The following is a 22,230-nucleotide window of genomic DNA, read 5'->3' on the forward strand; positions in this document are numbered from 1 at the left end:
ATTAGATGATCCATCAACGTAAAGTTTCCACAGCTCGTGGGCCGGTGTTATAACTTCATCGTTGGTCATACCAGTACATTCCACTATGAAGTCTGCCAAGGCTTGCGCCCTAATGGTCATCCTTGGATGATAGGTGATCTTGAATTGCCCGAGTTCAACTGCCCATTTAAGAAGTCGACCTGAAGCTTCTGGCTTAGACAAGACTTGTCTTAGTGGTTGAACAGTTAGTACATGAATGGGGTGCGCTTAAAAGTAAGGTCAAAGTTTCTGAGACGAGTGAATTAAGCTGAGAGCTAGCTTTTCCATCAAGGGATATCTCGATTCTTCCCCCAGCAACCTTTTACTGACGTAATATACGGGCCTCTGCACCTTTTCCTCCTCTCGCACGAGCACTGCACTTATGGCGTGCTCGGTAGTGGCAATATATAAGTACAGAACTTCTCCCGTAATAGGTTTTGACAGTATAGGGGGTTCTGCAAGGTGTTTCTTGAGTTCCTGAAAAGCCAACTCGCACTCCTCTGTCCATTCAAATTTTTTGCCTCCCCTCAACAGGTTGAAAAACGGAAGACAACGGTCTGTAGATTTCGAGATAAACCTACTTAGTGCCGCCATTCTGCCGGTCAAACTCTGGACATCCTTGTGTTTTTTAGGTGAGGGCATATCGATCAGAGCCTGGATCTTGTCTGGATTAGCTTCTATTCCTCGAGTGTTTACAATAAAACAAAGTAATTTTCCTGAAGATACTCCAAAGGAGCATTTCTGAGGGTTAAGCTTCATGTTATATTTCCGGAGCACGGCAAAGCATTCTTCGAGATCATCAACATGGTTATCGTTAAGTTGAGACTTGACTAGCATGTCATCAACATAAACTTCCATGTTGTTCCCTATTTGCTCGGAGAACATCATGTTCACGAGCCGCTGGTATGTAGCCCCAACATTTTTGAGCCCGAATGGCATGACGTTATAACAATATAACCCTTTATCTGTTATGAAGCTCGTATGTTCCTAGTCTGGGGCATGCATGGCAATCTGGTTATATCCAGAATAGGCATCCATGAATGACATTAGTCTATGTCCTGCTGTGGCATCCACGAGCTGATCAATTCGTGGTAAAGGAAAGCAGTCTTTAGGACAGGTCTTGTTGAGGTCTGAATAGTCAATGCAGGTTCGCCACGTCCCATTAGGCTTCGGGACCAGTACCGGATTGGCTACCCAATCGGGATAAAAATCATCCCTAATGAATCGGTTTGCTTTTAACCTGTCGACTTCCTCTTTTAGGGCCTTTTTTCTATCGTCATCCAGTTGTCTTCGCTTTTGTTGCTTCAGTGGGAAGCTTTTATCGATATTTAGCGCATGGCTCACTATATTTGGACTTATACCTACCATGTCTGAGTGTGACCACGCGAAGACATCCTGGTTTTTCTTCAAAAAGAAAATTAATTGCTATTTAGTTTCTTCATGGAGATTTTTCCCGACCTTTACTGTTTTCGAGGGATCTGACTCTTCGAGCTTGATTTCTTCGAGCTCTTCCAATGGTTCGAGATCAGCTTTTTCCTCCACTCTTGGATCGATCTCTTCATCTCTCTCCAAGACCGTCCCGTCCTTATCCTGAATAATGACGAGTGCTTGTGCGCTCGCCTGCTTCTTTCCTCTTATGGAAATGCTATAGCATTCCCTTCCAGCTAACTGGTCTCCCTTCAGCGTCCCGATGCCACCAGAAGTCGGGAACTTGATGGCCAGATGCCTTACAGACGAGACTGCCCCCAGCCCTACCAGGGCAGGTCTCCCGAGTAGCACGTTGTAGGCCGATGGCAGGTCCACTACTACAAACTCCATCATCTTGGTTACTGAGACTAGGTAGTCTCCTAAGGTTACCGGGAGGTCGATGGACCCCATACAGGCAATCCCCTCTCCTGAAAAATCGTACAAAGTCATTGCACAAGCTTTTAGGTCTCGAAACGCGAGTCCCATCTTTTCTAAGGTGGCCTTATAGAGAATGTTCACCGAGCTCCCATTGTCTATGAGAACTCAGTGAACTCTCTTATTCGCGAGCTGGAGAGTGATGACCGGTGGGTCATTGTGGGGAAACTGAACATGGGACACATCGTCCTCGGTAAAGGTTATCGGCTGAGATTCGATATTTTGGCATTTTGGAGCTCTAGGTTCGGGTTCATAGGGAGACTCGTCCCCAGTTTTTAGCTCGTTCACATATCTCTTTTGGGCACTTATGCCCGTCCCTGCGAGATAAGGCCAGCCCGAGATGGTTATCACATCTTCTCCATCAATTGGAGGTGGCCTATCTTCTTCTCTTGCTCGAGAATTATAGTTTTGAGCAGGTTGCGGCGCAGCTGCCCTCTGGCTAGTAGAAGCTTGATTGTTACTCTAGTTTTTGACATACTGTCTGAAATATCCTCTTGAGATCAGTCCTTCGATCTCGTCCTTCAACTGTCTGCTTCATCAGTAGTGTGCCCAGTGTCTCGGTGAAATCGACAGTACTTGCTGGAGTCCCTCTTGGACTTCTGATTTCTCATGGGGTCTGGACGCCTGAAAAGGATCTGGTTTTCATTAGTCAGGTATATATTCTCCCGAGACTCATTGAGCTCAATGTACACTTTGTACACGGAGAAATACCTTTCCCCCTTCTTCTTCTTTCCCCCTTCTACCTCGGGGTTACTTCCTTCGTTCTTCTTCCTTTTGGAAGGGTTTTCCGCAAGAGGCTTTGAAGCTGCTGGGTCCGCCGAGGTCGAGGCAGAGTTTACGTTTATCGTTCTAGTTACGGGCTTAGAAGTCATATTCAGTGTTGACCTCGCCTCTTCTACATTGAGAAACCTCTAAGCTCGCTTATTAAACTCGATTAAGGACCTCACTGGTTTTCTCTGCATATCGTCCCAGAGAGGACTTCCCGGCATTACCCCAGCTTGGACAGCCATTAGATGACCGCTGTCATCCACGTTTCGAGCTCGGGCAACCTCCGGATTAAACCTCGTAAGGTAGCTTTCAACGTTTCGCCTAGTTGTTGCCGAACGTTGGTCAAAGTTGATGCCTCGGGTCTTACCCCGATCATGGCTCTGAACTATTTCTTGAAATCCTTTGATAGCTGATCCCAAGAAGTGATCGAATGTCTTTTATATTTCTCGAACCAGCTTTTTGCTGGTCCTGTGAGTGATTCTGGAAATAACATGCATCTGAGCTCGTAACCCACATTACTTGCTCTCATTATGGCATTAAATGTACTCAGATTGTTGTACGGGTCGGACTTCCCCTCAAAAGGCGGGACATGAGGGATCCGAAACCCTTGAGGAAATGGAGTGTTGGAAATATGGGGAGCGAATGGTTCGAGCTCCTCGTCAGAATCCTCATCCCGACTCCGACCTCGCTCATTTTGCAAGAGCCTAAAGGCCTTTTCCAGTTGATCAATTCTTTCTTGAACCGGGTCCGCAGGGGGTCTTGCCCGAAATTGGCTATCATTGATCACAATTCTAGGCTCGCGCCTTCGCAGGGGATCCTTGCACCCATTTAGGCGATCCCTCAGATCTGGGTTCGATGGATTACCACTACCTCGATTCTGATTCAGACGTTCCCGCAGGTCGGAGCGGTTCCTATGGTTTCCGGTATTTCTTCGACCTTGATCATACATGCTGACTGATCTAGTGTCTCCTGAGTCATCACTGGCGAGGCTTGTTGCATGATTATTCCGAGATGGATCTCTTTCATGCTGCCTCATCTCTGCAGTGCGAGACTGAGACATTTGACTTCTTGTAGACTGGGCGCCTCTCCGCTCCCTGAAGGCTTCTCTATTTCCATGTTTCCTTCCTGCACGCCTTTCCTCATCATCTCAAACTGGTTGAGCGTTCCTGCGAGGCGGTGAAGGGAATCTTATAAGCGATGGAGGGAATCGTATGGGTGACGGTGGCTGCCACCCATTTCGGGGTCTGGACGATCCTGAGTTCGCCCGTGTTGGCTCGGTAACATTCTGCATGTTACCAGGAATCTGAGTCCGAGCCTCTGCAGGGGCTCGGTTATTCCTAGTTTCCGCTAGTACCTCCGCAGTTGAATTAACCGAAGCCCTAGCCCAAGTACTTCTTCGGGGTCTCAAGGGAGCGGATTGCTCCGCCGGTGGCGGAGGTTGCTCCGGTCTCCTTGTGGCAGCGTTTTTGTAACGACCCAAATTCGCTAATAAGGCTTAAGGGCCTTGATTAGTGTGCCTGGAGGGCATAATGGGAATTATTTGTGATTTAATGATTTAAAGCATGTTGTATGGCTATTAGAATATTTGAGATGCATGGCTATGTGTATTAGTATGCATGTAGGCCCTGATTAGTTTAGAAAGGGCATAATTGTAATTTTGGCCCGTTGAGGGCATAACTATATATATGCGATAATTTTTGAGACCACATTATTATGTGGATATATCTGTGATCTGTGACTCGAGACGATCCTAGTGAGTAGATTAGCGAAAAAGTCATGGCGGAGATTTATACCCGGCTCGGGGTGAGCCTGGGGGTATAAATGGGAATTTAGTGAGTATATTGGAGTCTATTTTGACATCGAGGAATATAATAGGTGATTAATTAGGTATTGGGGAGTAAGCGGGAAATATTAGAGACACTTGAGGAATTAGCGGGAATTGGGTAAAATGACCAAAATGCCCTAAGTAGATTAAAGGTTTAAAATTAAAAGGGAGGGCATAATGGTCAATTGGCTTACAAGAGATAAGTGTGCTGAGGCTTTATACTTAGTGGAAATTATAGAAAAAGGTAGAAGGTTGTGGAAAGAAAGAAAAGAAGGAAAAGGAAGAAAAAGAAAAGGGAGAAAACATAACAGTTTTTCCAAAGGGTCGGTTTATGGTTCTCTCACCATTTCTCTTCAATTTTCTTGGAGAAAGACTCAGAAGGGAGCTAGGTTAGGTTGAGCAACAAGATTACTAGGCTAAGCTTGAAGGGCTAGCAAAGGGTTAGCAAGAACACATCAGTATTTGAAGTAAGCCTTTAGAGTTTTCAGTTCTGGTTTGGCTTGTTTAAGCTATGGTGTTTAAGCTAAGTTGATGGGAACTTTAGGGGAATTCAAGCCAAGGATTGAGGAGGAGCAAGTTAAGGAGGTCTAGAAGCTAACCCAAAGTCGAATTTCCATCAAAGGTATAAAACTCTAAGCTTTAAACTTTGAAGGTTTGATTGTCTTTCCTGAGTTTTTGAAGTCTATGAGCAACAATGGTGAATTTTGAGATTAGGGATGCATGTGATTGGGTTTTGAGTATTTGGGATGCTTGGGATGAGTGGAGCGTGTTAATAAGCTTGTTTCTAAGTTTGGTGAAGGTTTGGAGAAGTTTTGGTTAAGTTTGGCTCGGGGAAATCGCAGGAGGGGAAAATGTGATGTTGGTTGTCTGTGACTAGCGCTACAGCGCTAGCCTTTGGGCGCTGTAGCGCTAGGCCATGCTTTCTAGGGGATTTTGGTTCTGCTTGTAGCGCTGTAGTGCCCTCCTTAGAGCGTTGTAGTGCTGCCCTGTTTCCAGAAAGGGATTTTATGGTTATTTATAAGGGCTTTTGACCAAGGGTTCGGGGTTCGATTCCACCACCCTATTTGGTGGAATTAGGACTTCCCGGGGGCTCGGGATTGGTCCCGAGGCTAGGTTTGGGACTTGAGGTTTGGTGATGACTTTGACCTATGGTTGTGATTAGGTGAGCGCTAGGGCTCGAGAGGGATCGTGCTCAAGGAGTCAAGTGATCAAAGCTAGAGAATCTTAAGGTAAGAAAACTGCACCCGGTTATATGTTTGTGATGGGACTAAGAGCTCCCGATATATTTATAATGTCAATGATGGTATTACTCCATGGGACATGTGATAGCAGCCTAAGGGTGTCATACACAATATTTTCTCACAGGGCACGGCTTGGCCACTGGTAGCCGAGGACAGCTTAATATTCACTGAGCTCGGTTTAAGCGGGCCGGAGTAAGTGGGATAACGGAGGGTGCGGCCTGTGGGCACTAACCCTAGTTATCATTTGTAAATTGATATATGATATGAGTTGATATGTTAATATGCTGAATACTTGGTTATTCTGAATGTTTATATGATTGAGAACATGTTTATGCAATGTGAGATATTGGACTATCTATTGATTGCTTATGTTCTGTTATTGTGTTTTCTTGCTGGGCCTTGGCTCACAGGTGCTACGTGGTGCAGGTAAAGGCGAAGGCAAGTTAGACCAGTCTTGAGATGGAGAGCTGCGGGGCTGAATGTACATAGCCAGCTATTCGGTCGCTTTGGCCGAGGAGTGGATCAGAACAAGGATCGCTGAACTGTCTATTTTGCCTTAGTATGGCTAATATCGTATCTAGATCGTGAATCTTTTGTAAATGGTTTAAACCTATTATTTTGGGATCCCGTGTAAACAGGAAATGTTATATATAAGAGAAATGTGATTTTTAAGACCAAAATCTTTTAACCCTAGTACATTATAGTTTCAGTAACACGATTTTAACTAAATGACTTGATTAGCAAGTCTAGCACTTTTATAAACACACAGTGTAACGGTCTTGGCTATCCAAGGCGTTACAGTTTTTCCGAGGTTGCCCACAAGACCTGCAGGGAGGAACATGCACGTCCCTCAGAGGTGGGGCCTGATTCTCACGCGGAGGTGGGAGCTGAGCCGCCTGGGCCTCCGCAGCTAACCTAGCCAATTCCTCGTTCTGCTTATTAGCCTCAGCCAACTGTTTTCTTAGCTGTCGGTTTTCAAGTTCCACAATGGGGATGTACTGTTCAGGATTATAGTACATGTCCTCATCATCCCTTGGGGCCAGAGGTGCTGGAGGTCCCTGAGAATTGGAGGACTCGCTTCTCTCTTCATTTTCTGGATTTACCATTGGCTGCTTCCCAAGGCGTTGTGGATAGTTTTCTTTAGGAATATTTTGATCATTCGCGGCCATAGCTGTTCAGGGATTGCACTGCTTAAGGCTCTCAATGAAAGCACCAAACTGTTGACGCTGTTTTTTGTCAACTTAAAATGTAGAGCACGTAAACAGTAAAAACTATGGCGAAGAAGAATAATACAGTAAAACAATGAGAGTTTTTTACGTGGTTCAGCAGTTAACTCTACCTAGTCCATGAGTCTTTTTTATTAGGACTTAGGAAATTTCTGGAAATTTTTCAGGGATGAATTCTCCAGAGATTCTCTCAAGATCCCAAAATTTCGGTCCTTTACAAAGGAACATGACATCTCTATTTATAGAGGAGTTCTTAGAATTCAATCCCACACGTTTCGGGAAGTTATTCTGTAAATTAATAAATTTAATTACTTTAAAGTTTGTAACTCCTATATACAAGGAAACGTCCCTTGAAGACCAGGGGGCGTATAACCGACTAGTCAATATCCCTTTATTGTAGGGAAGTTACAACAATAAATATCTCTTGAACGCATGGACTACGTCTCCTCAGGTGACTCACTAAGCCATTCGAGGTCAGCAATCAGCATCATCCCAGTCTAGGTCTCAGAGTAAATTACGAGCTGTATAACTTTCGCCAGGACCAGCTAGGAGTGGGTAAATACCACCGAGGTCATTACATTCCGAGCTTACACCCTTGCCAAGCTCGGGCTACTTGATCCAAAGACACCCGACAACGGACATACTCCGATACTATGTCTTTCGAGCTTAGAAATAATTTCGAGGTTACATAACTTCGAGATCGCCACCTTGCCCCGAGGTTTGACACCTGGACCACGACCCATGCACTTTTGGTATTGCGAGTTCACAGCTAACGAATCCAGCTTTCGAGGTCACAACCTCAGGTCTCGAAATCTGGGTGTAACAGCGTGGATGTCTCCAAGTGAGGCCATGTCCCAAGGACCACCCTAGCAGTCTTCTTGCCTTCTTGACCTAATAGTCCTCCAGGTCTAGGAATTTTGTCCTCGGGGCCTGGAGAGAGCGCCAGGTGCCAGTCACTGCAGCCTTTGGCCACCACAAGATCGTCTAACAGCTTTTTTTGTGTCTTAAGTAATGGTGTCAAGTTTGTACACTCGACAATTGACGTTTCCCACAATGCCGCCTGACACAAGAAAACGTGCAATTGTATTATGACATGGTTAAGGATGTGCCTCCCATGAAAGAGTTGTAACGCCCTACTTCCTAAGAGTCGTTACTAAGTGAGTTTAAAACGTGCAATTAACTCGCTAATCGATGTTTTAAGTTAAAAGTGTAATTAAACCATAAACAGAGTCTTATACGTTGGAAATAATACCATTCATTGAAAATCATAAAGTGTTTAACATTTGGGATCCCAAAATATTGTTTAGAAATATTTACAACTCAAAAATATAACTAAAGTCGACTAAACGACAAAATCTAGGTTTAGTACAATCATCTCCCAAAAATACCCCTGGCCGTGGCAGCCAGGCAAGCCAAACATGTACGCGCCGCTTCACACTCTTCGTACTCATGGTTGGTCGAATTTCCCCTTCCCCTTACCTGCACCATAGAGCACCTGTGAGCCGAAGCCCAACAATAAAACCCTCACAAGTAGATAACATATGCATATTTAACAATCAACATGTAATCAAGCTGCCAATAGGCTAAACATGTACGGTCATGCCGTCCCAAGCACTTTACCAGGCCTTGGGTTTGCAGTCTACATCGTGAGGATATCCCAGGTATCCTATAGGGTCTCTCCCTGGCAACTCGCACTCCACATGCAAAACGCCGCTCCCGGCTCCTTGTCGTACTCAACCTCGCTGTTCTCGGCCTTCGTCGTTCCCGGCCTTCGCCATTCTCATCCCTCGCTGTTCTCGGCCCTTGCCGTTCATTCACATATATGTACACATAGCATAATTAAACAAATACTTAAACATGCATAAGCACAATCAATGGGTCTACGCCCTGCAACACAATCAAATAGGGTCGTGCCCTGCAACACAAATTATAGGGCCTCGCCCTGCTCTACAAGTACATCCGTTTTCTTACCTGCGTCCCGAGCTTTCCAAGCACCGATGTCTCGAGTACAGTCCCCTAGTCCGAGCCTCACTGAAACCCTAGTCACAATGCATCCACAATATCCATCCATCAAGTTCTAACCCATTAAATAACTTTGGATCATAATTCTAGTCTTCGGGACCTTGAATTCTATCAATCTGGGTGATAAAATCCATCCCGAGCCTTAACTTTTGGATTCCCAAGCCTAAAACCTCCTTAAAGACCAAAAGCATACTAAGCACTGCGACCCTACACTTAACCAGAGGCCCAGCCTCATTTTTGCCCATACGCGTCACGACCCTGCCTGTAGGGCATCGCGGCGCGCCCAGATGTTCTAAAGGGCTGCGGCTCAGCAAGAACAATGTCGTAGCCTGACCCCTCGAACCCAGAAAAATCCTCCATTTTCTCTACCAAAACCAAGCCAATTACCCTTGAAATCCATCTAACAACTTAATTTAATTATCCCAGAAGTTCCACTATGATTCCAGCAGCAAAACCTAACAAACTCTAGCTTTAAAACTCATCAAACCCAAAATTCAATCTCAAACTTTAAAACCTTAAGAAAACCATAAACTCAGCCAAATAATAACATAATTCAATGGTTAGAATCACAATTAAAGGTTTACCTTAGCCCTGCTTGAATCCACAAATTGATACTGAACAATCTCCAAGCTTTAGAGCTCCAATCCCTAGCTTAATCTTCAAAATTCCCCTTGGTATGACTTAGAGAAAAAAGAGAGAGAAGAGAGGATGCTTGGGTCGGTTTAGAGAATTCTGAATGTTTCTTATGTTTTGTTTTATTTAACTTAGCCTCTAAGGTTGCCTCAAGGCTCGGGGTACCAAAAACGTCCCCGAGGGCAAAATGGTAAATTTCCCCAATATTCTCTCTTAAACGCTCTAACTTCAAATATATCTCCAAATATTTATTTCCATAACCCGATAACCCCTTAAAATGTCCAATGCCCGAAATACCCCTCGACTTGCCCCGAGTCGGGTATTCAACCCCATTGTGACTTTCTAGCTAAACCGCTCCCTATCACTGTCTCGGATCGTGCATCACAGATATATCACAAGTATATCATAATTATCACATTTATGCCATCAACGGGCTAAAATTACAAACATGCCCCTAATAACCAAACGGGGCCCACATGCATATTTAATTCACCTAAACATGCATCTCTAATCACATATTCATACAAATTCACATATTATAATAATAAATCACTTATTGCCCTCCAGGCACACTAATCAAGGCCCTAAGCCTTATTAGCAAATTTGGGTCGCTACAAGAGTGGGCTGCAACATGCCAATTGGGCCCCGTGCGATCTACATGGGCCCATCGCCAACTTTGTCATAGAAAGGTGTTTTAATTAGGCTCTTAATCCCACTTATGTGGGAATATTATTGTAATAAGTCCTCGTTAAAAGAGTTAATGGCCTTTAGCTTATATAAATAAGGCTAGGGCACCATTATAAAATGGTTCACAACTTCTTGTACTTAGAGCACTCTATATGTTGCCTAAGAAAATCTTCATTGACGCTTGCCATCTCAAGCTTTAAGAATACTAGCACTAAAGACTCGTGGACTAGGGTTGTTTTATAACCTAAACTTCGTGAAATCTGGGTATTAATCTTCTTTATTTTCTTTAAGTTATGTTATTATTTTATTAAATTGTTATTTTGAATGTGTGACAATAATTGATTTTATTTTATTTTCTTGATAGTGTGTGTGAATGTGTGTAGTGTGCATGATGGTTTGTGTGTGGGTGCATGGCAAGAAGAATGTGTGTGCATGAAGAATGACTTGTACCTAGACTAGGTCATGGAAATGGGGAGTTTTCCTTGTTTAGAAAATTCTACCAATAAGAGAATAAAATCTATTTTGATTATTTTGATAGCTTTTGTTCACATTAAAAAGAGAAGAGAACACAATGAGCAAGAGAGAAGAGTGGTGAGCAAGGAAAAGGAGTTGCCATATTTGGAATTCTTGTAATCTTGGATCCAGCTGTAGTAAAATTAATGTAACTGGAGCTTTAGAAGTCCGATTTGGGCAATCTTAGTATCTTTCGAAAGCTAATTCAATTATGCACAACTTTCTAGAAATATCATTTTTCTAAAATCATAGTGTAACGGGGTCAAAAATGGGTCTTAATTCACAGGTTATTTGGGTTAAGAAAAACCCAATTCTAATTTCATTTTTGTTTTCCTTAACCTATTAATCACCTATAAATAGGTCCTTATGCCTCTTTCTCTCATTTTTGAAGCTCTGGTCGACCACATAGAGAGAGAGTGAGAGAGGGAGCTTTGAAAATTGAGGATAGAGAGAAAGGAAGAAGAACACTATGTAATGTGTTTGAGTTTTGATTGTGTGTTCCTTTTCTTATTTCTTCTTGAATCTAAGACAACCTTGAGTAATGTTTGGCATAGGGTTAGATCTCACCAAGGGAAGGCTCTCTAGTGCTCTAGGTTTGATTCCCACTTTTATCTACAAGAGGTAAAGAATGATTATTTTTGGCGTCTTGGTTCTCTATTCTTATTTATGGATTTGAAAGATTTGTTTACTTTGATTGGATTGAATAGAAGAGCATGCTAGGATTGTAGATGCATTTTAGCATGAGTGTGATTTGATTCTTGAGGTTTTTTCTACATGTTTTAGCCATGATAGTATACTTTTCAACTTGAAATTTTCTTTGAGTATTAATTCAAGATATGACCTTGTTCTATTAGGGAGCATGACAGAATGTGTTTCTTTGATGAAGTTTAGATTCTTTTAAATTTGCAATTGAGTATGGAATATGATTTTGTGCCATTATAGAAACATGCTAGGATTGTTTTCTCATTATGATATTGATAAGCGTACAAAATATACGCTTATTTATAACATTTTCAGATTGATTTGGTTGTTTTTCTCAAGATAAAGTTTCTATTTAATCTGTTTGGTGAACTTGTGCAGTTTGTTGTTATAATTCTGATCTGTTCGAGAATTTGGATAAATGTTTGTTTTAGTAGCCGAAAATTGGCTAATAATTAGAAATATGGTACAGGCGATATATCGCCTGTCTTGGGCGATATATCGCCGCTTGTGGAATTCCAAATTTCGGCTTAAGCAGAACGACATCAGAAACTCGCGTTTTTATCGAGAACATTCGCCATGCGATATATCGCAGCATCATAGGCGATATATCGGCACAAGGGCATTTTTGGAAATTTTCATGGAAATTCGTAGGTTTTGGGATTTTTGTAAAAAGAATAAAAAGAAGATCGAAAGGGACAGAAAAGGTGAAGCATTCGGACGGCAGAGGGAAAGAAACAGAGAAGAATCCACGTTTATTTTGTTTGTGTTTATTTATGCTTTTGAATTTTAGATTGTGTGATGAAGTTTAATATTATAAACTAAATTTTTATTTAGAGTATTTTAATGTAGTCACTGGATATTCTTTTCGTCTTTAATGCAATTTCTATGAATCTTTGAATTTATGGTTATATATTGTTCTTATGTTTAATGCTTGTAATTGATTGGCCATCTGTTGCATGATTATTGGTTTTAATTCAATATCTGAAAAGTGAGAATTGGAATAGCTCTAGACAATAGACATAGATTTCAATATAGAACGAAAGTATCAAATTGGTTTGTGTAGCAATTAGGTTTTTGTTCTTAATGCGGTTTATGTGTAGAATTTATCACAGACATGTAGAAAATTCATAGGTAAACTGAATATTTTATATCTTGAGAAAGAATAGAATTGTCAATAGTAAACTTGCTATAACCATAGATCAAAGAAACATATTAGCTGTATTATTGATTGAATAGAATTGAAGGTTGATGAAATTAGAATACTCTAATCTTTCGCTTATATTAAATTTCGTTAATTAAATTGTGCTGTCTTAGTTTATTATTCATTGTTAATTGTCATTAAAATTTTATTAGTCAAATAGAAATAAAAGTTTACTATTGGTAATTATTAGATCAATTCCCTGTCGGAACGATAATATATTTCCACTACTATTACTTGTTTATTCGATTGCGTATACTTGCGCAGTAGTAAAAATTCGCAACAAGTTTTTGGCGCCGTTGCCGGGGAATTGATATTCTATTAATATCAAAATAGTTAATTTTTATTCTAATTTGGCTGTTTTTATTATTTGAACTAATCCAAGTTGTCGCATTTTTTTAATAGGTGAATCTTTTGTATGCGACGTGAAGGATCTGCAAATCTTGTGCCTGTTAATCCTGAAATCGAAAGATCCTGCAGACAAAACAGAAGGAAAAAGAGGTTGGAAGCATCAATGGCTGCCAACCAAAGAGACGGGGTTAACAACAATGATGGTCAAAATCATATCGCTCAGGACCAAAATGTGCGAGCATTAAGAGATTATGTGCTCCCCGCTGTCACAGGAGTACACTCATGCATTAGGTCACCGACTGTCACTGCCAATAAATTTGAGATTAAGCCGGCGATGATACAAATGGTCCAGACTTCTGTCCAGTTTGGTGGTCTCCCCAATGAGGATCCTAACTTGCACATAGTGAATTTCCTTGAGCTATGTGCAACGTTTAAGTTTAATGGGGTGAGCGATGATGCAATAAGGCTGAGATTGTTCCTTTTTTCACTAAGGGACAGGGCAAAAAGTTGGCTTATTTCTCTACAGGCCAACTCAATCAATACATGGGAGGAACTAGCTCAGAAGTTTCTCTCAAAGTTCTTTCCTCCTGCAAAAGCTGCTAAGTTGAGGGGAGAAATTAACAACTTCTATCAGAATGAGGGAGAATCATTGTACGATGCATGGGAAAGATTCAAAGACCTGCTCAGGAAATGCCCTCATCACGGTATAGAGAAGTGGATGTTTGTCCACAATTTTTATAATGGGCTTTGCGGTACTACTCACACTATAATAGATGCAGCAGCAGGTGGTGCTTTCATGAGTAAAGGGGCTGATGAGGCATATGAATTGTTAGAGGAGATGGCTATGAACAATTATCAGTGGCCTGTCGAACGAGATACTTCACAGAGAAAAGTAGCTGGGGTACATGAATTAGATGCTATCACTGCTTTAACTGCTCAGGTTGCTTCATTAACAAAGCAGTTGCAACAAAACAAGATCTCAGCTCAAGCACAGGCTATACAGATGCAATCAGGGTGTGAATTATGTGGAGGGCCTCATTTGTATGAACAGTGTACAGCGGCCAACATGTATGGTAATATGGCAGTTAATCAGGCTCAGGTACAGGCAGTTGGTAATTTTCAGAGGCCTTATCAGAATCCGTTCTCCAATACCTATAATCCTGGGTGGAGAAATCACCCAAATTTCTCATGGAGAAACAATCAGGGCCAACAGTCACAGTTTCAAAGGCCATACCAGCAACACATGTCACAACAGCCTATGAATCAAGCCTCATTGTCACACCAGCCTAGACCGCAAGATCAACCAGAAAAGCCTAATGAATTGCAAGCAGCCTTGTTGACCCTCACTAATACTTAGACTCAATTCATGACTGAAACCAGATCCTCTATTCGAAACCTTGAGACACAAGTGGGTCAGTTGGCCAACATGCTTAATAATAGACCACAAGGGAATTTACCTAGTAATACCTTGGTAAATCCTAAAGAGAACTGTCAAGCAATTTCATTGAGGAATGGTAAGCAAATGGAGCATCCCAGTGTACAAAAATCAGTGGTTCAGAATGAAGAGTTGGGTGAGAAATCAGATACAAAAGTGAATGGGGTTACTGAAGACCACCAGGGTTCAAACAAGTGTCCTCCCGTTGTTGATAGTCAGCCAGTTCAAGTTCCATATCCTCAGAGGCTTAGAAAAACTACACTTGATAAACAGTTTTCTAAGTTTTTAGAGGTATTCAAAAAGCTGCACATCAATATTCCATTTGTTGAGGCATTAGAGCAGATGCCTAGTTATGTCAAATTTATGAAAGAGATTCTGTCAAAGAAAAGAAAGATGGAGGAGTATGAGACGGTGGCACTCACTGAAGAGTGCAGTGTGATATTGCAGAGGAAGTTGCCCCAAAAGTTGAGAGATCCGGGGAGCTTTACCATACCTTGCACCATTGGCAAATTTGAATGTAAGCACGCTTTATGTGATCTGGGGGCAAGTATTAATCTGATGCCCTTAACTGTGTTCAGACGACTAGGTTTGGGTGAGGCAAGACCGACAACCGTCACTCTACAACTAGCAGATCGATCGGTAAAACATCCACGGGGAATTATTGAAGATGTTCTTGTGAAGGTGGATAAGTTTATTTTTCCTGCTGATTTTATCGTTCTGGATATGAAGGAGGATATGGATGTACCAATCATTCTGGGCAGGCCATTTTTAGCTACTGGGCAGGCTTTGATTGATGTTCAGAAAGGTGAGCTGACACTGCGAGTTCAGGGTGAAGAAGTGGTATTCAACGTGTTTAAGGCTTTAAAGTTTGCAAATGTCAATGATAGTTGTTTCAAAGTTGACATAGTAAAGAAAGCGTTGGCAGAAATTCATCTTACAGAGGATTCACTTAAGAAGAGCTTGACAATTGGGGATAGATGCTGAGTTAGATAGTGAGGTCCAAGAGTGTGTACATTGGTTGAATTCTAAAGGGCCAATTTATAATCGAAAATATGAAGATTTGGGCCAAGGACCTGAGAGACCATTACCATCAGTTCAGAGACCTCCAGAGTTGGAATTGAAATCATTGCCTGCACATCTTCGATATGCTTTTCTGGGTGAGAAGGAGACTTTACCAGTTATTGTGTCTTCTTCTCTTTCTAATGAGGAGATGGAAAAATTATTAAGGGTGTTGAGAACCCATAAGTTGGCAATTGGATGGACGTTGGCAGATATTCAAGGGATAAGTCCATCCACAGTTATGCACAAGATCTTGATGGAAGATGACAGTAAGCCCTCTATTGAAGCACAACGTCGATTGAATCCAGCAATGAAAGAGGTGGTAAGGAAGGAGATCTTGAAGTTGTTAGATGCTGGGGTGATCTATCCTATTTCAGACAGTAGTTGGGTGAGTCCAGTTCAGGTAGTCCCTAAGAAAGGAGGGATTACAGTGGTGAAGAATGACAATAACGAACTTATCCCAACGCGTACCGTAACTGGTTGGAGGATTTGTATAGATTATCGTAAACTGAACAAAGCAACCAGAAAAGATCACTTTCCACTGCCTTTCCTTGATCAGATGTTAGATAGATTGGCTGGACATCAGTATTACTGTTTTCTGGATGGCTATTCAGGGTACCATCAAATAGCCATTGCACTTGAGGATCAAGAAAAGACGACTTTCACCTGCCCATATGGTACTTTTGCATTCCGTCGTATGCCGTTTGGTCTATGCAATGCCCCTGCTACTTTTCAACGGTGTATGATGGCTATTTTCTCTGATATGGTGGAACGGAGCATTGAGATCTTTATGGATGATTTCTCTGTCATGGGGTCTTTTTTTGATGATTGTCTAAGGAATTTGGAGGCTGTGCTGAGAAGATGTGAAGAGGCGAATCTAGTATTGAATTGGGAAAAATGCCATTTCATGGTAAATGAAGGCATAGTACTTGGGCACAAGGTGTCTAAGAATGGTATTGAAGTTGATAGGGCTAAGATTGCTACTATTGAGAATTTGCCGCCTCCAGTTTCAGTTAAGGGAGTGAGAAGTTTCCTTGGTCATGCGGGGTTTTACAGAAGATTTATAAAGGACTTCTCCAGGATTTCTAAGCCACTCTCGGCTTTGTTGATGAATGGGGTGCCATTTGAGTTTGATGAGAAGTGTCTTGAAGCTTTCAGGATACTAAAGCAGAAGTTGGTTTCGGCACCTATAGTAATTTCACCGGATTGGGACCAACCATTTGAGTTAATGTGCGACGCAAGTGATTTTGCAGTGGGTGCGGTTCTGGGGCAGCGTGTTGACAAAGTATTTCGTACTATTTATTATGCCAGCAGAACACTAAATGGCGCTCAGTTGAATTATGCCACCACTGAGAAGGAACTTCTTGCCATTGTATATGCATTCGATAAATTCAGGCCGTATTTGATGGGGAACAAAGTTATTGTGTATACTGATCACTCAGCAATCAGGCATCTTATTGCTAAGAAAGATGCTAAACCTAGACTTATTCGTTGGGTACTTCTTTTACAAGAGTTTGATATGGAGGTTCGGGATAAGAAGGGTACAGAGAATTTGGTGGCGGATCACTTATCAAGACTTGAGTTGGGGGATAAGTCAAAACTTGCTGCAGGAGAGATTAATGAGAGTTTCCCAGATGAACAATTATTTGCAGTGGAGGATAAGTTTGTGCCATGGTTTGCGGATTATGTGAATTATTTGGCAGCCAATGTAGTGCCACCGGAATTTGTTGGGCAGAGACTGAAAAAGTTTTATCATGATGTGAAGAACTACTACTGGGATGATCCTTTCTTATTTAAAAAATGCCCGGATTTGATTATCAGAAGATGTGTGCCTGAAAGAGAAATGAAGGACATCTTGTTTCATTGCCATGCATCGCCTACTGGTAGACATTTTGGGGGAGCAAGGACTGCTGCAAAGGTCCTTGAATGTGGATTTTATTGGCCTACTCTGTATAAAGACAGTTATGACTATGTGAAATGGTGTGATCTTTGTCAAAGGGTAGGTAATATCTCAAGACGTCATGAAATGCCTCTCATTAATATATTGGAGGTTGAATTATTCGATGTTTGGGGTATTGACTTTATGGGACCCTATCCACCGTCGTTCGGTAATTTGTATATATTATTGGCGGTGGATTATGTAAGTAAGTGAGTTGAAGTAGTTGCTACTTCGACTAATGATGCTTAGGTGGTAGTCAAGTTTCTGAAAAAGAATATTTTCTCTCGTTTTGGCACACCTCGAGCGATTATAAGTGATGAAGGGACTCATTTCGCCAATAAGATTTTTTATTCCTTAATGGAGAAGTATGGAATTAAACACAAGATGGCATTGGGATATCATCCGCAGTCAAATGGGCAAGCGGAAGTGTCAAATCGGGAGATTAAGCTGATTTTAGAGAAGACGGTGCAAGTTAATAGAAAAGATTGGTCGAATAAGCTTGATGATGCGTTGTGGGCTTATCGGACGGCTTTTAAAACGCCAATCGGTACTTCTCCCTACCGTCTTGTATATGGTAAAGCTTGTCACATTCCATTTGAATTGGAGCATAGGGCACAGTGGGCGTTAAAGAAGCTGAATTTCAATCCGGCCGCTTCAAAAGCATTAAGGTTAGCTCAACTGAATGAGCTAGATGAATTGCGTCATGATTCCTACGAGAATGCAAGAATCTACAAAGAGAAGACAAAGAAATGGCATGAAAATAATATTGTCAATCGGACTTTTCAAGTGGGCGATAAGGTGCTACTATTCAATTTCCGTCTCAAGTTATTTCCGGGAAAATTAAAGTCTCGATGGTCGGGGCCATTCAATGTTACAAAAGTTTTTCCATACGGGGCTTTGGAGGTTCAACAAGGTGATTCTTTGCCGTTTAAAGTTAATGGACAGCGGGTGAAGCATTACTATGGAGGCGAAATTGAGACGAAGGTCAATATTACTCTCGTGGATTCTTGAAGGCAAGAAAAGCAGCGTCCGGCTAAATGACGTTAACGACAACGCTTTTGAGAGGCACCTCATTATTTTGTAATTTATTGTTGTTTTGTTTTCGTTTGACATCATTATATTTTTATTTCTTTTAGTATAGTAGAACCGTGAAAAACGTGAAAAAAAATGAAAAAAGTTGATAATTTTGAACAGTGTTTAGGCGATATATCGCCTGGACAACCGATTTGGAGGGGATTTTTGGTTTTAAGTTGGAATTTTTTTTCGGTCCCAGGAGATATATCGCCTACCAATGGCGATATATCGGCATCAGTGAATGAGAAGGTGACATATCGGCGGTGCAAGTGGCGAAATATCGCTGAGGAAGTCAGAGACGCCGTTTTGGTAAACAGCCTATGGCGATATATCGCCTTATATATGCGATATATCGGCTAAAGGAAATTGGGTTGCGCTATATCGGGGATGGTCGAGGCGAAATATCGGCACGCAAGTCAGAGACATGGTTCGGCTATATAGCAAGTGGCGATATATCGCCTGGTTGAATTTTTTGAAAATAAAAAAAGGCACGTGGGGAGTACATGACCCGTTTATCTCAGTTTATATCAACAATAAACCCCCATTCGACCTCATCTTACAGAACCGAAACCCTCTTCCTAACTTTCCCTATTTTCCTCTCAAGCAAAACTTCTCTCAATCATCTTCATTAAGCACTCAAGGGGCCGACTATTGCTGTGTTTCACCACCAATCTCCTCATCATTTTCAAGTTTTCAAGGTACTTTGCTGAGTTTTTATGTGTTTAAGGATATATTGAGGAATTTGAGAACTTAGATTTTGTGTTGGGCATTGGACGGATTTGTGGAAATTATTGTGAGATTGGCTTTTGTTTACTGTTTTTATTATCGTGGGAGCATATTCTATACAGTTGGGGAAGATTGTGGGTTGTTTGAGTATAGTTGGCCACTTTTTCTTGATTGCACACTAGGTGTTCGACAAAAGTACTCAGTGAACGGTTTTGGACTATTTTGGATATTCTTGTGTGTTTCTGAGTTGCTTTGGGATTATTAGTGTGTTCAGAGACTATTCCTTGTGTTCTTGAGATTCAACTACGCCATGGCTCCAAAGAAAGCAAAGACCATGTCCACCGTCCAACGAGCCAATGTAACTATTGCCCATACCTTTGTTAGCCCCACTGCACAAAATAAATTCGAGGAATGGATAGTTAAAAATAAGACATTGATTGTGGAGTCTCACTTTAGGCCGAGTGAATTGGATGGCATACTCCCACAGATAATTATAAATAGGAATTGGAAGCAGTTGTGTGAGCCAAAACTTTTGGCTAATATCAATTTGGTAAGGGAGTTTTATGCCAACGCTTTTGTCGAGCGGGATGATCGCACAGTGTTAGTTCGGGGTAAGAAGGTTTGCTATTCTCCGCAAGTAATCAACAGGTTCTACGGCCTAAATGATCCATGGGATGACGATTATCGCGCAGGGGCCGCAAAAAAGGACTATGATTTGCTCCTAAGGGAAATGACGAAGCCCGGTTCTATTTACAAAATGGGGAGTGACATGGTTACTCCAAGATCAATTAGGGCTACATGTTTGAGTCCATATGGGAGGTTGTGGAATAGGTTCGTCATCAGTACTCTCATGCCTTCCACTCAACAAATGGAAGTGACTACTGAACGTCTCTACTTGCTCTATTGTATTTGTTCGGGCAAGTCGATCAATATTGGGAGCCTCATTGCAGAGAGTATCAGTTACATTGCGCGAGGGGCCACATCTGGTGGTCATGGACATGCTTCATTAATTACCAGTCTATGTAAGGATCAAGGCGTGCCAATGAACGTTAATGAAGTTTGTGAACAGTCTCCAGTAATTAGTCATCAATCAGTGTTGCATCAGGATGAGAATTATGGGGGTGTTCCTCGACCCACTGGTTTGGGATATGAGCCTGTTGATCCGAGTCTGCTGTCCTTGCCACCGACCGATGAACAGCCTGAGACCTCAAGGCCGAAGAGAAAGGGGCGAAAACCATCTACTTCTAGAGCTACTGAAGGCTTTAGTTCTCGGCAGTATAGTACCATGCAACAAGACATTGAAGAGTTGAAGAGACAACAACAGCAGTTGTTGCATGGTCAGGCGGATATTCGAGATCGTCAATTCCACATGACGAATTACATGGCTGATTTTTGTGGGGCATTTGCGCGCTATACAGGATTCAATGATTTTCCTCAATGTCCTCCAGAATTGCGCCAACCATATCAGCCGCCTCCGGATTCTGACGATGAAGAGTAACTGTTCGGTTGTCAGGTTTTTTTCTAGTTATTTTATTTTGTTTTTTATTTTTTTTTATTTTTCTTTTAGTTCAGGTCCTTTGGATTTTATGAAACAGTGAGGGCACTGTTTATTTTAAGTTTGGGGGACTATTTACTTTTCTTTTGATATTTTTTTTTATTTGGATGACTGTACAAAACTGTTATTGACTAAGACAGGTGGGCTTCAATGATGATTTATGCTAATTCCTTGATGTTGTTAGACTGATGCTTTGGATATGTAGACTGTGTGCTTAACCTATTGATAATTGATCTGAGTTTTGTCATTTGTGTATTATATATGTTTTATTTAATTTATGCTCTACATTATATAAGTTTATAAGTATTGTGTGGAATTGGTATGTATGGTGGATGTTGAAATAAGCTAGAACTTGCTCAGTTGATTTGTTGAGACGAAATGCTAAATAAAGTATTGAGTAGAGATGATTTAGGCAATTTTTTTTGGTAAATGTTTGAGCCTTTCCAGCTAACCCATAAAAATTTATCCTTAGTTACCATTTTTGAGCCTAAAGCTTTGGTTTTTGTTCTTGATTATACTATTGAGCCTAAATTTCCTAACTTCATTATTTTTCCTTTTCCTTTGTTATCATAAGCATATAATTTGTGGGAAAGAAGAATGGAAAATTGTGAGGTATTGGTATGATTTGAATGTAGTATGATTGTACAAAAAGAAGAGAGAGAGAAGTTTTTGAGATTAAAAAAAAAAAAAATCACTTTGTCACACTCCTTGATTATATACATATAGAAAATATTAAGTTTGGGGGAGTGTGATTTGAAAAAAAAAAAAAAAAAGTGATAAGTATAGAAAAAATGATATAAAAAGAAAAGAAGAAAATGATGAAAGTATGTAATCTCTCTCTCTAATTGTATAAAAGTGTGATTTTTGGTGTGTGAAGAGAAATATGGATGGTTTCAAGGTTTATATGCTTATGGTAATTTTGAGCCTAAATGACTATTTATCTACCTTTACCTAAGCCTAATGTTATGAGCCTATCAAAGTCCTTTTAATCTACTTGATATAAATTTTATATTAGTGGAGACAAGTTAATTGAGCAAGCTTATGGTGAATTTTGATGGGTTTGTGGTATGAATGGATGTTGATACTTGTAAAATTATGTTTTGTACGGCATTTGTTAAATGAAATATGTATTTGCATGAATGACAATATTTGGAGAAATTATTGATATGTTGAAATTCTAGTCACATGATCTGAAGCATTGGTTGAGCGATTGAAGTGGAATTGGAATTTTTGAGAAAAGTTATGCCCTTAGTCTTAGTTTAAATTTTTCTGTGAGGTTAAGTCATCCAATAGTTTTTTTTTAGTTTTGGATTGTTTCTTTGTTCTTTCTTTTGTTTGCTTGAGGACAAGAAATCA

The 22,230-nt window shown here is 41.1% G+C and overlaps 1 protein-coding gene and 1 non-coding gene across 2 annotated transcripts; one reads left to right on the forward strand and one right to left on the reverse strand.

Annotated features, from left to right (window-relative positions):
- Positions 1-13,687: 13,687 nt before the first annotated feature.
- Positions 13,688-13,794, reverse strand: LOC133833236 (small nucleolar RNA R71). Its single transcript, XR_009892630.1, has one exon. It is a non-coding gene; the product is annotated as a small nucleolar RNA R71 (small nucleolar RNA).
- A 718-nt stretch (positions 13,795-14,512) lies between these two features.
- Positions 14,513-15,505, forward strand: LOC133833019 (uncharacterized). Its single transcript, XM_062263283.1, has 3 exons — positions 14,513-14,705; positions 14,811-14,985; positions 15,100-15,505. Exons 1-3 carry the CDS (start codon positions 14,513-14,515, stop codon positions 15,503-15,505), a joined length of 774 nt encoding a protein of 257 aa, XP_062119267.1.
- The last annotated feature ends 6,725 nt before the right edge of the window (positions 15,506-22,230 follow it).

This window comes from Humulus lupulus, chromosome 4, assembly GCF_963169125.1.
Source record: "Humulus lupulus chromosome 4, drHumLupu1.1, whole genome shotgun sequence".
NCBI lineage: Eukaryota > Viridiplantae > Streptophyta > Magnoliopsida > Rosales > Cannabaceae > Humulus > Humulus lupulus.

Bases quoted from the DNA above. Each gene is read 5' to 3' on its own strand.
- LOC133833019 (XM_062263283.1), top strand. From the start codon at position 14,513: ATGCTTAATAATAGACCACAAGGGAATTTACCTAGTAATACCTTGGTA. The intron at 14,706-14,810 runs GTTCAAACAAGT...CTAAGTTTTTAG, and splicing joins GGTTACTGAAGACCACCAGG to AGGTATTCAAAAAGCTGCAC. The intron at 14,986-15,099 runs GTTGAGAGATCC...AACTGTGTTCAG, and splicing joins CAGAGGAAGTTGCCCCAAAA to ACGACTAGGTTTGGGTGAGG.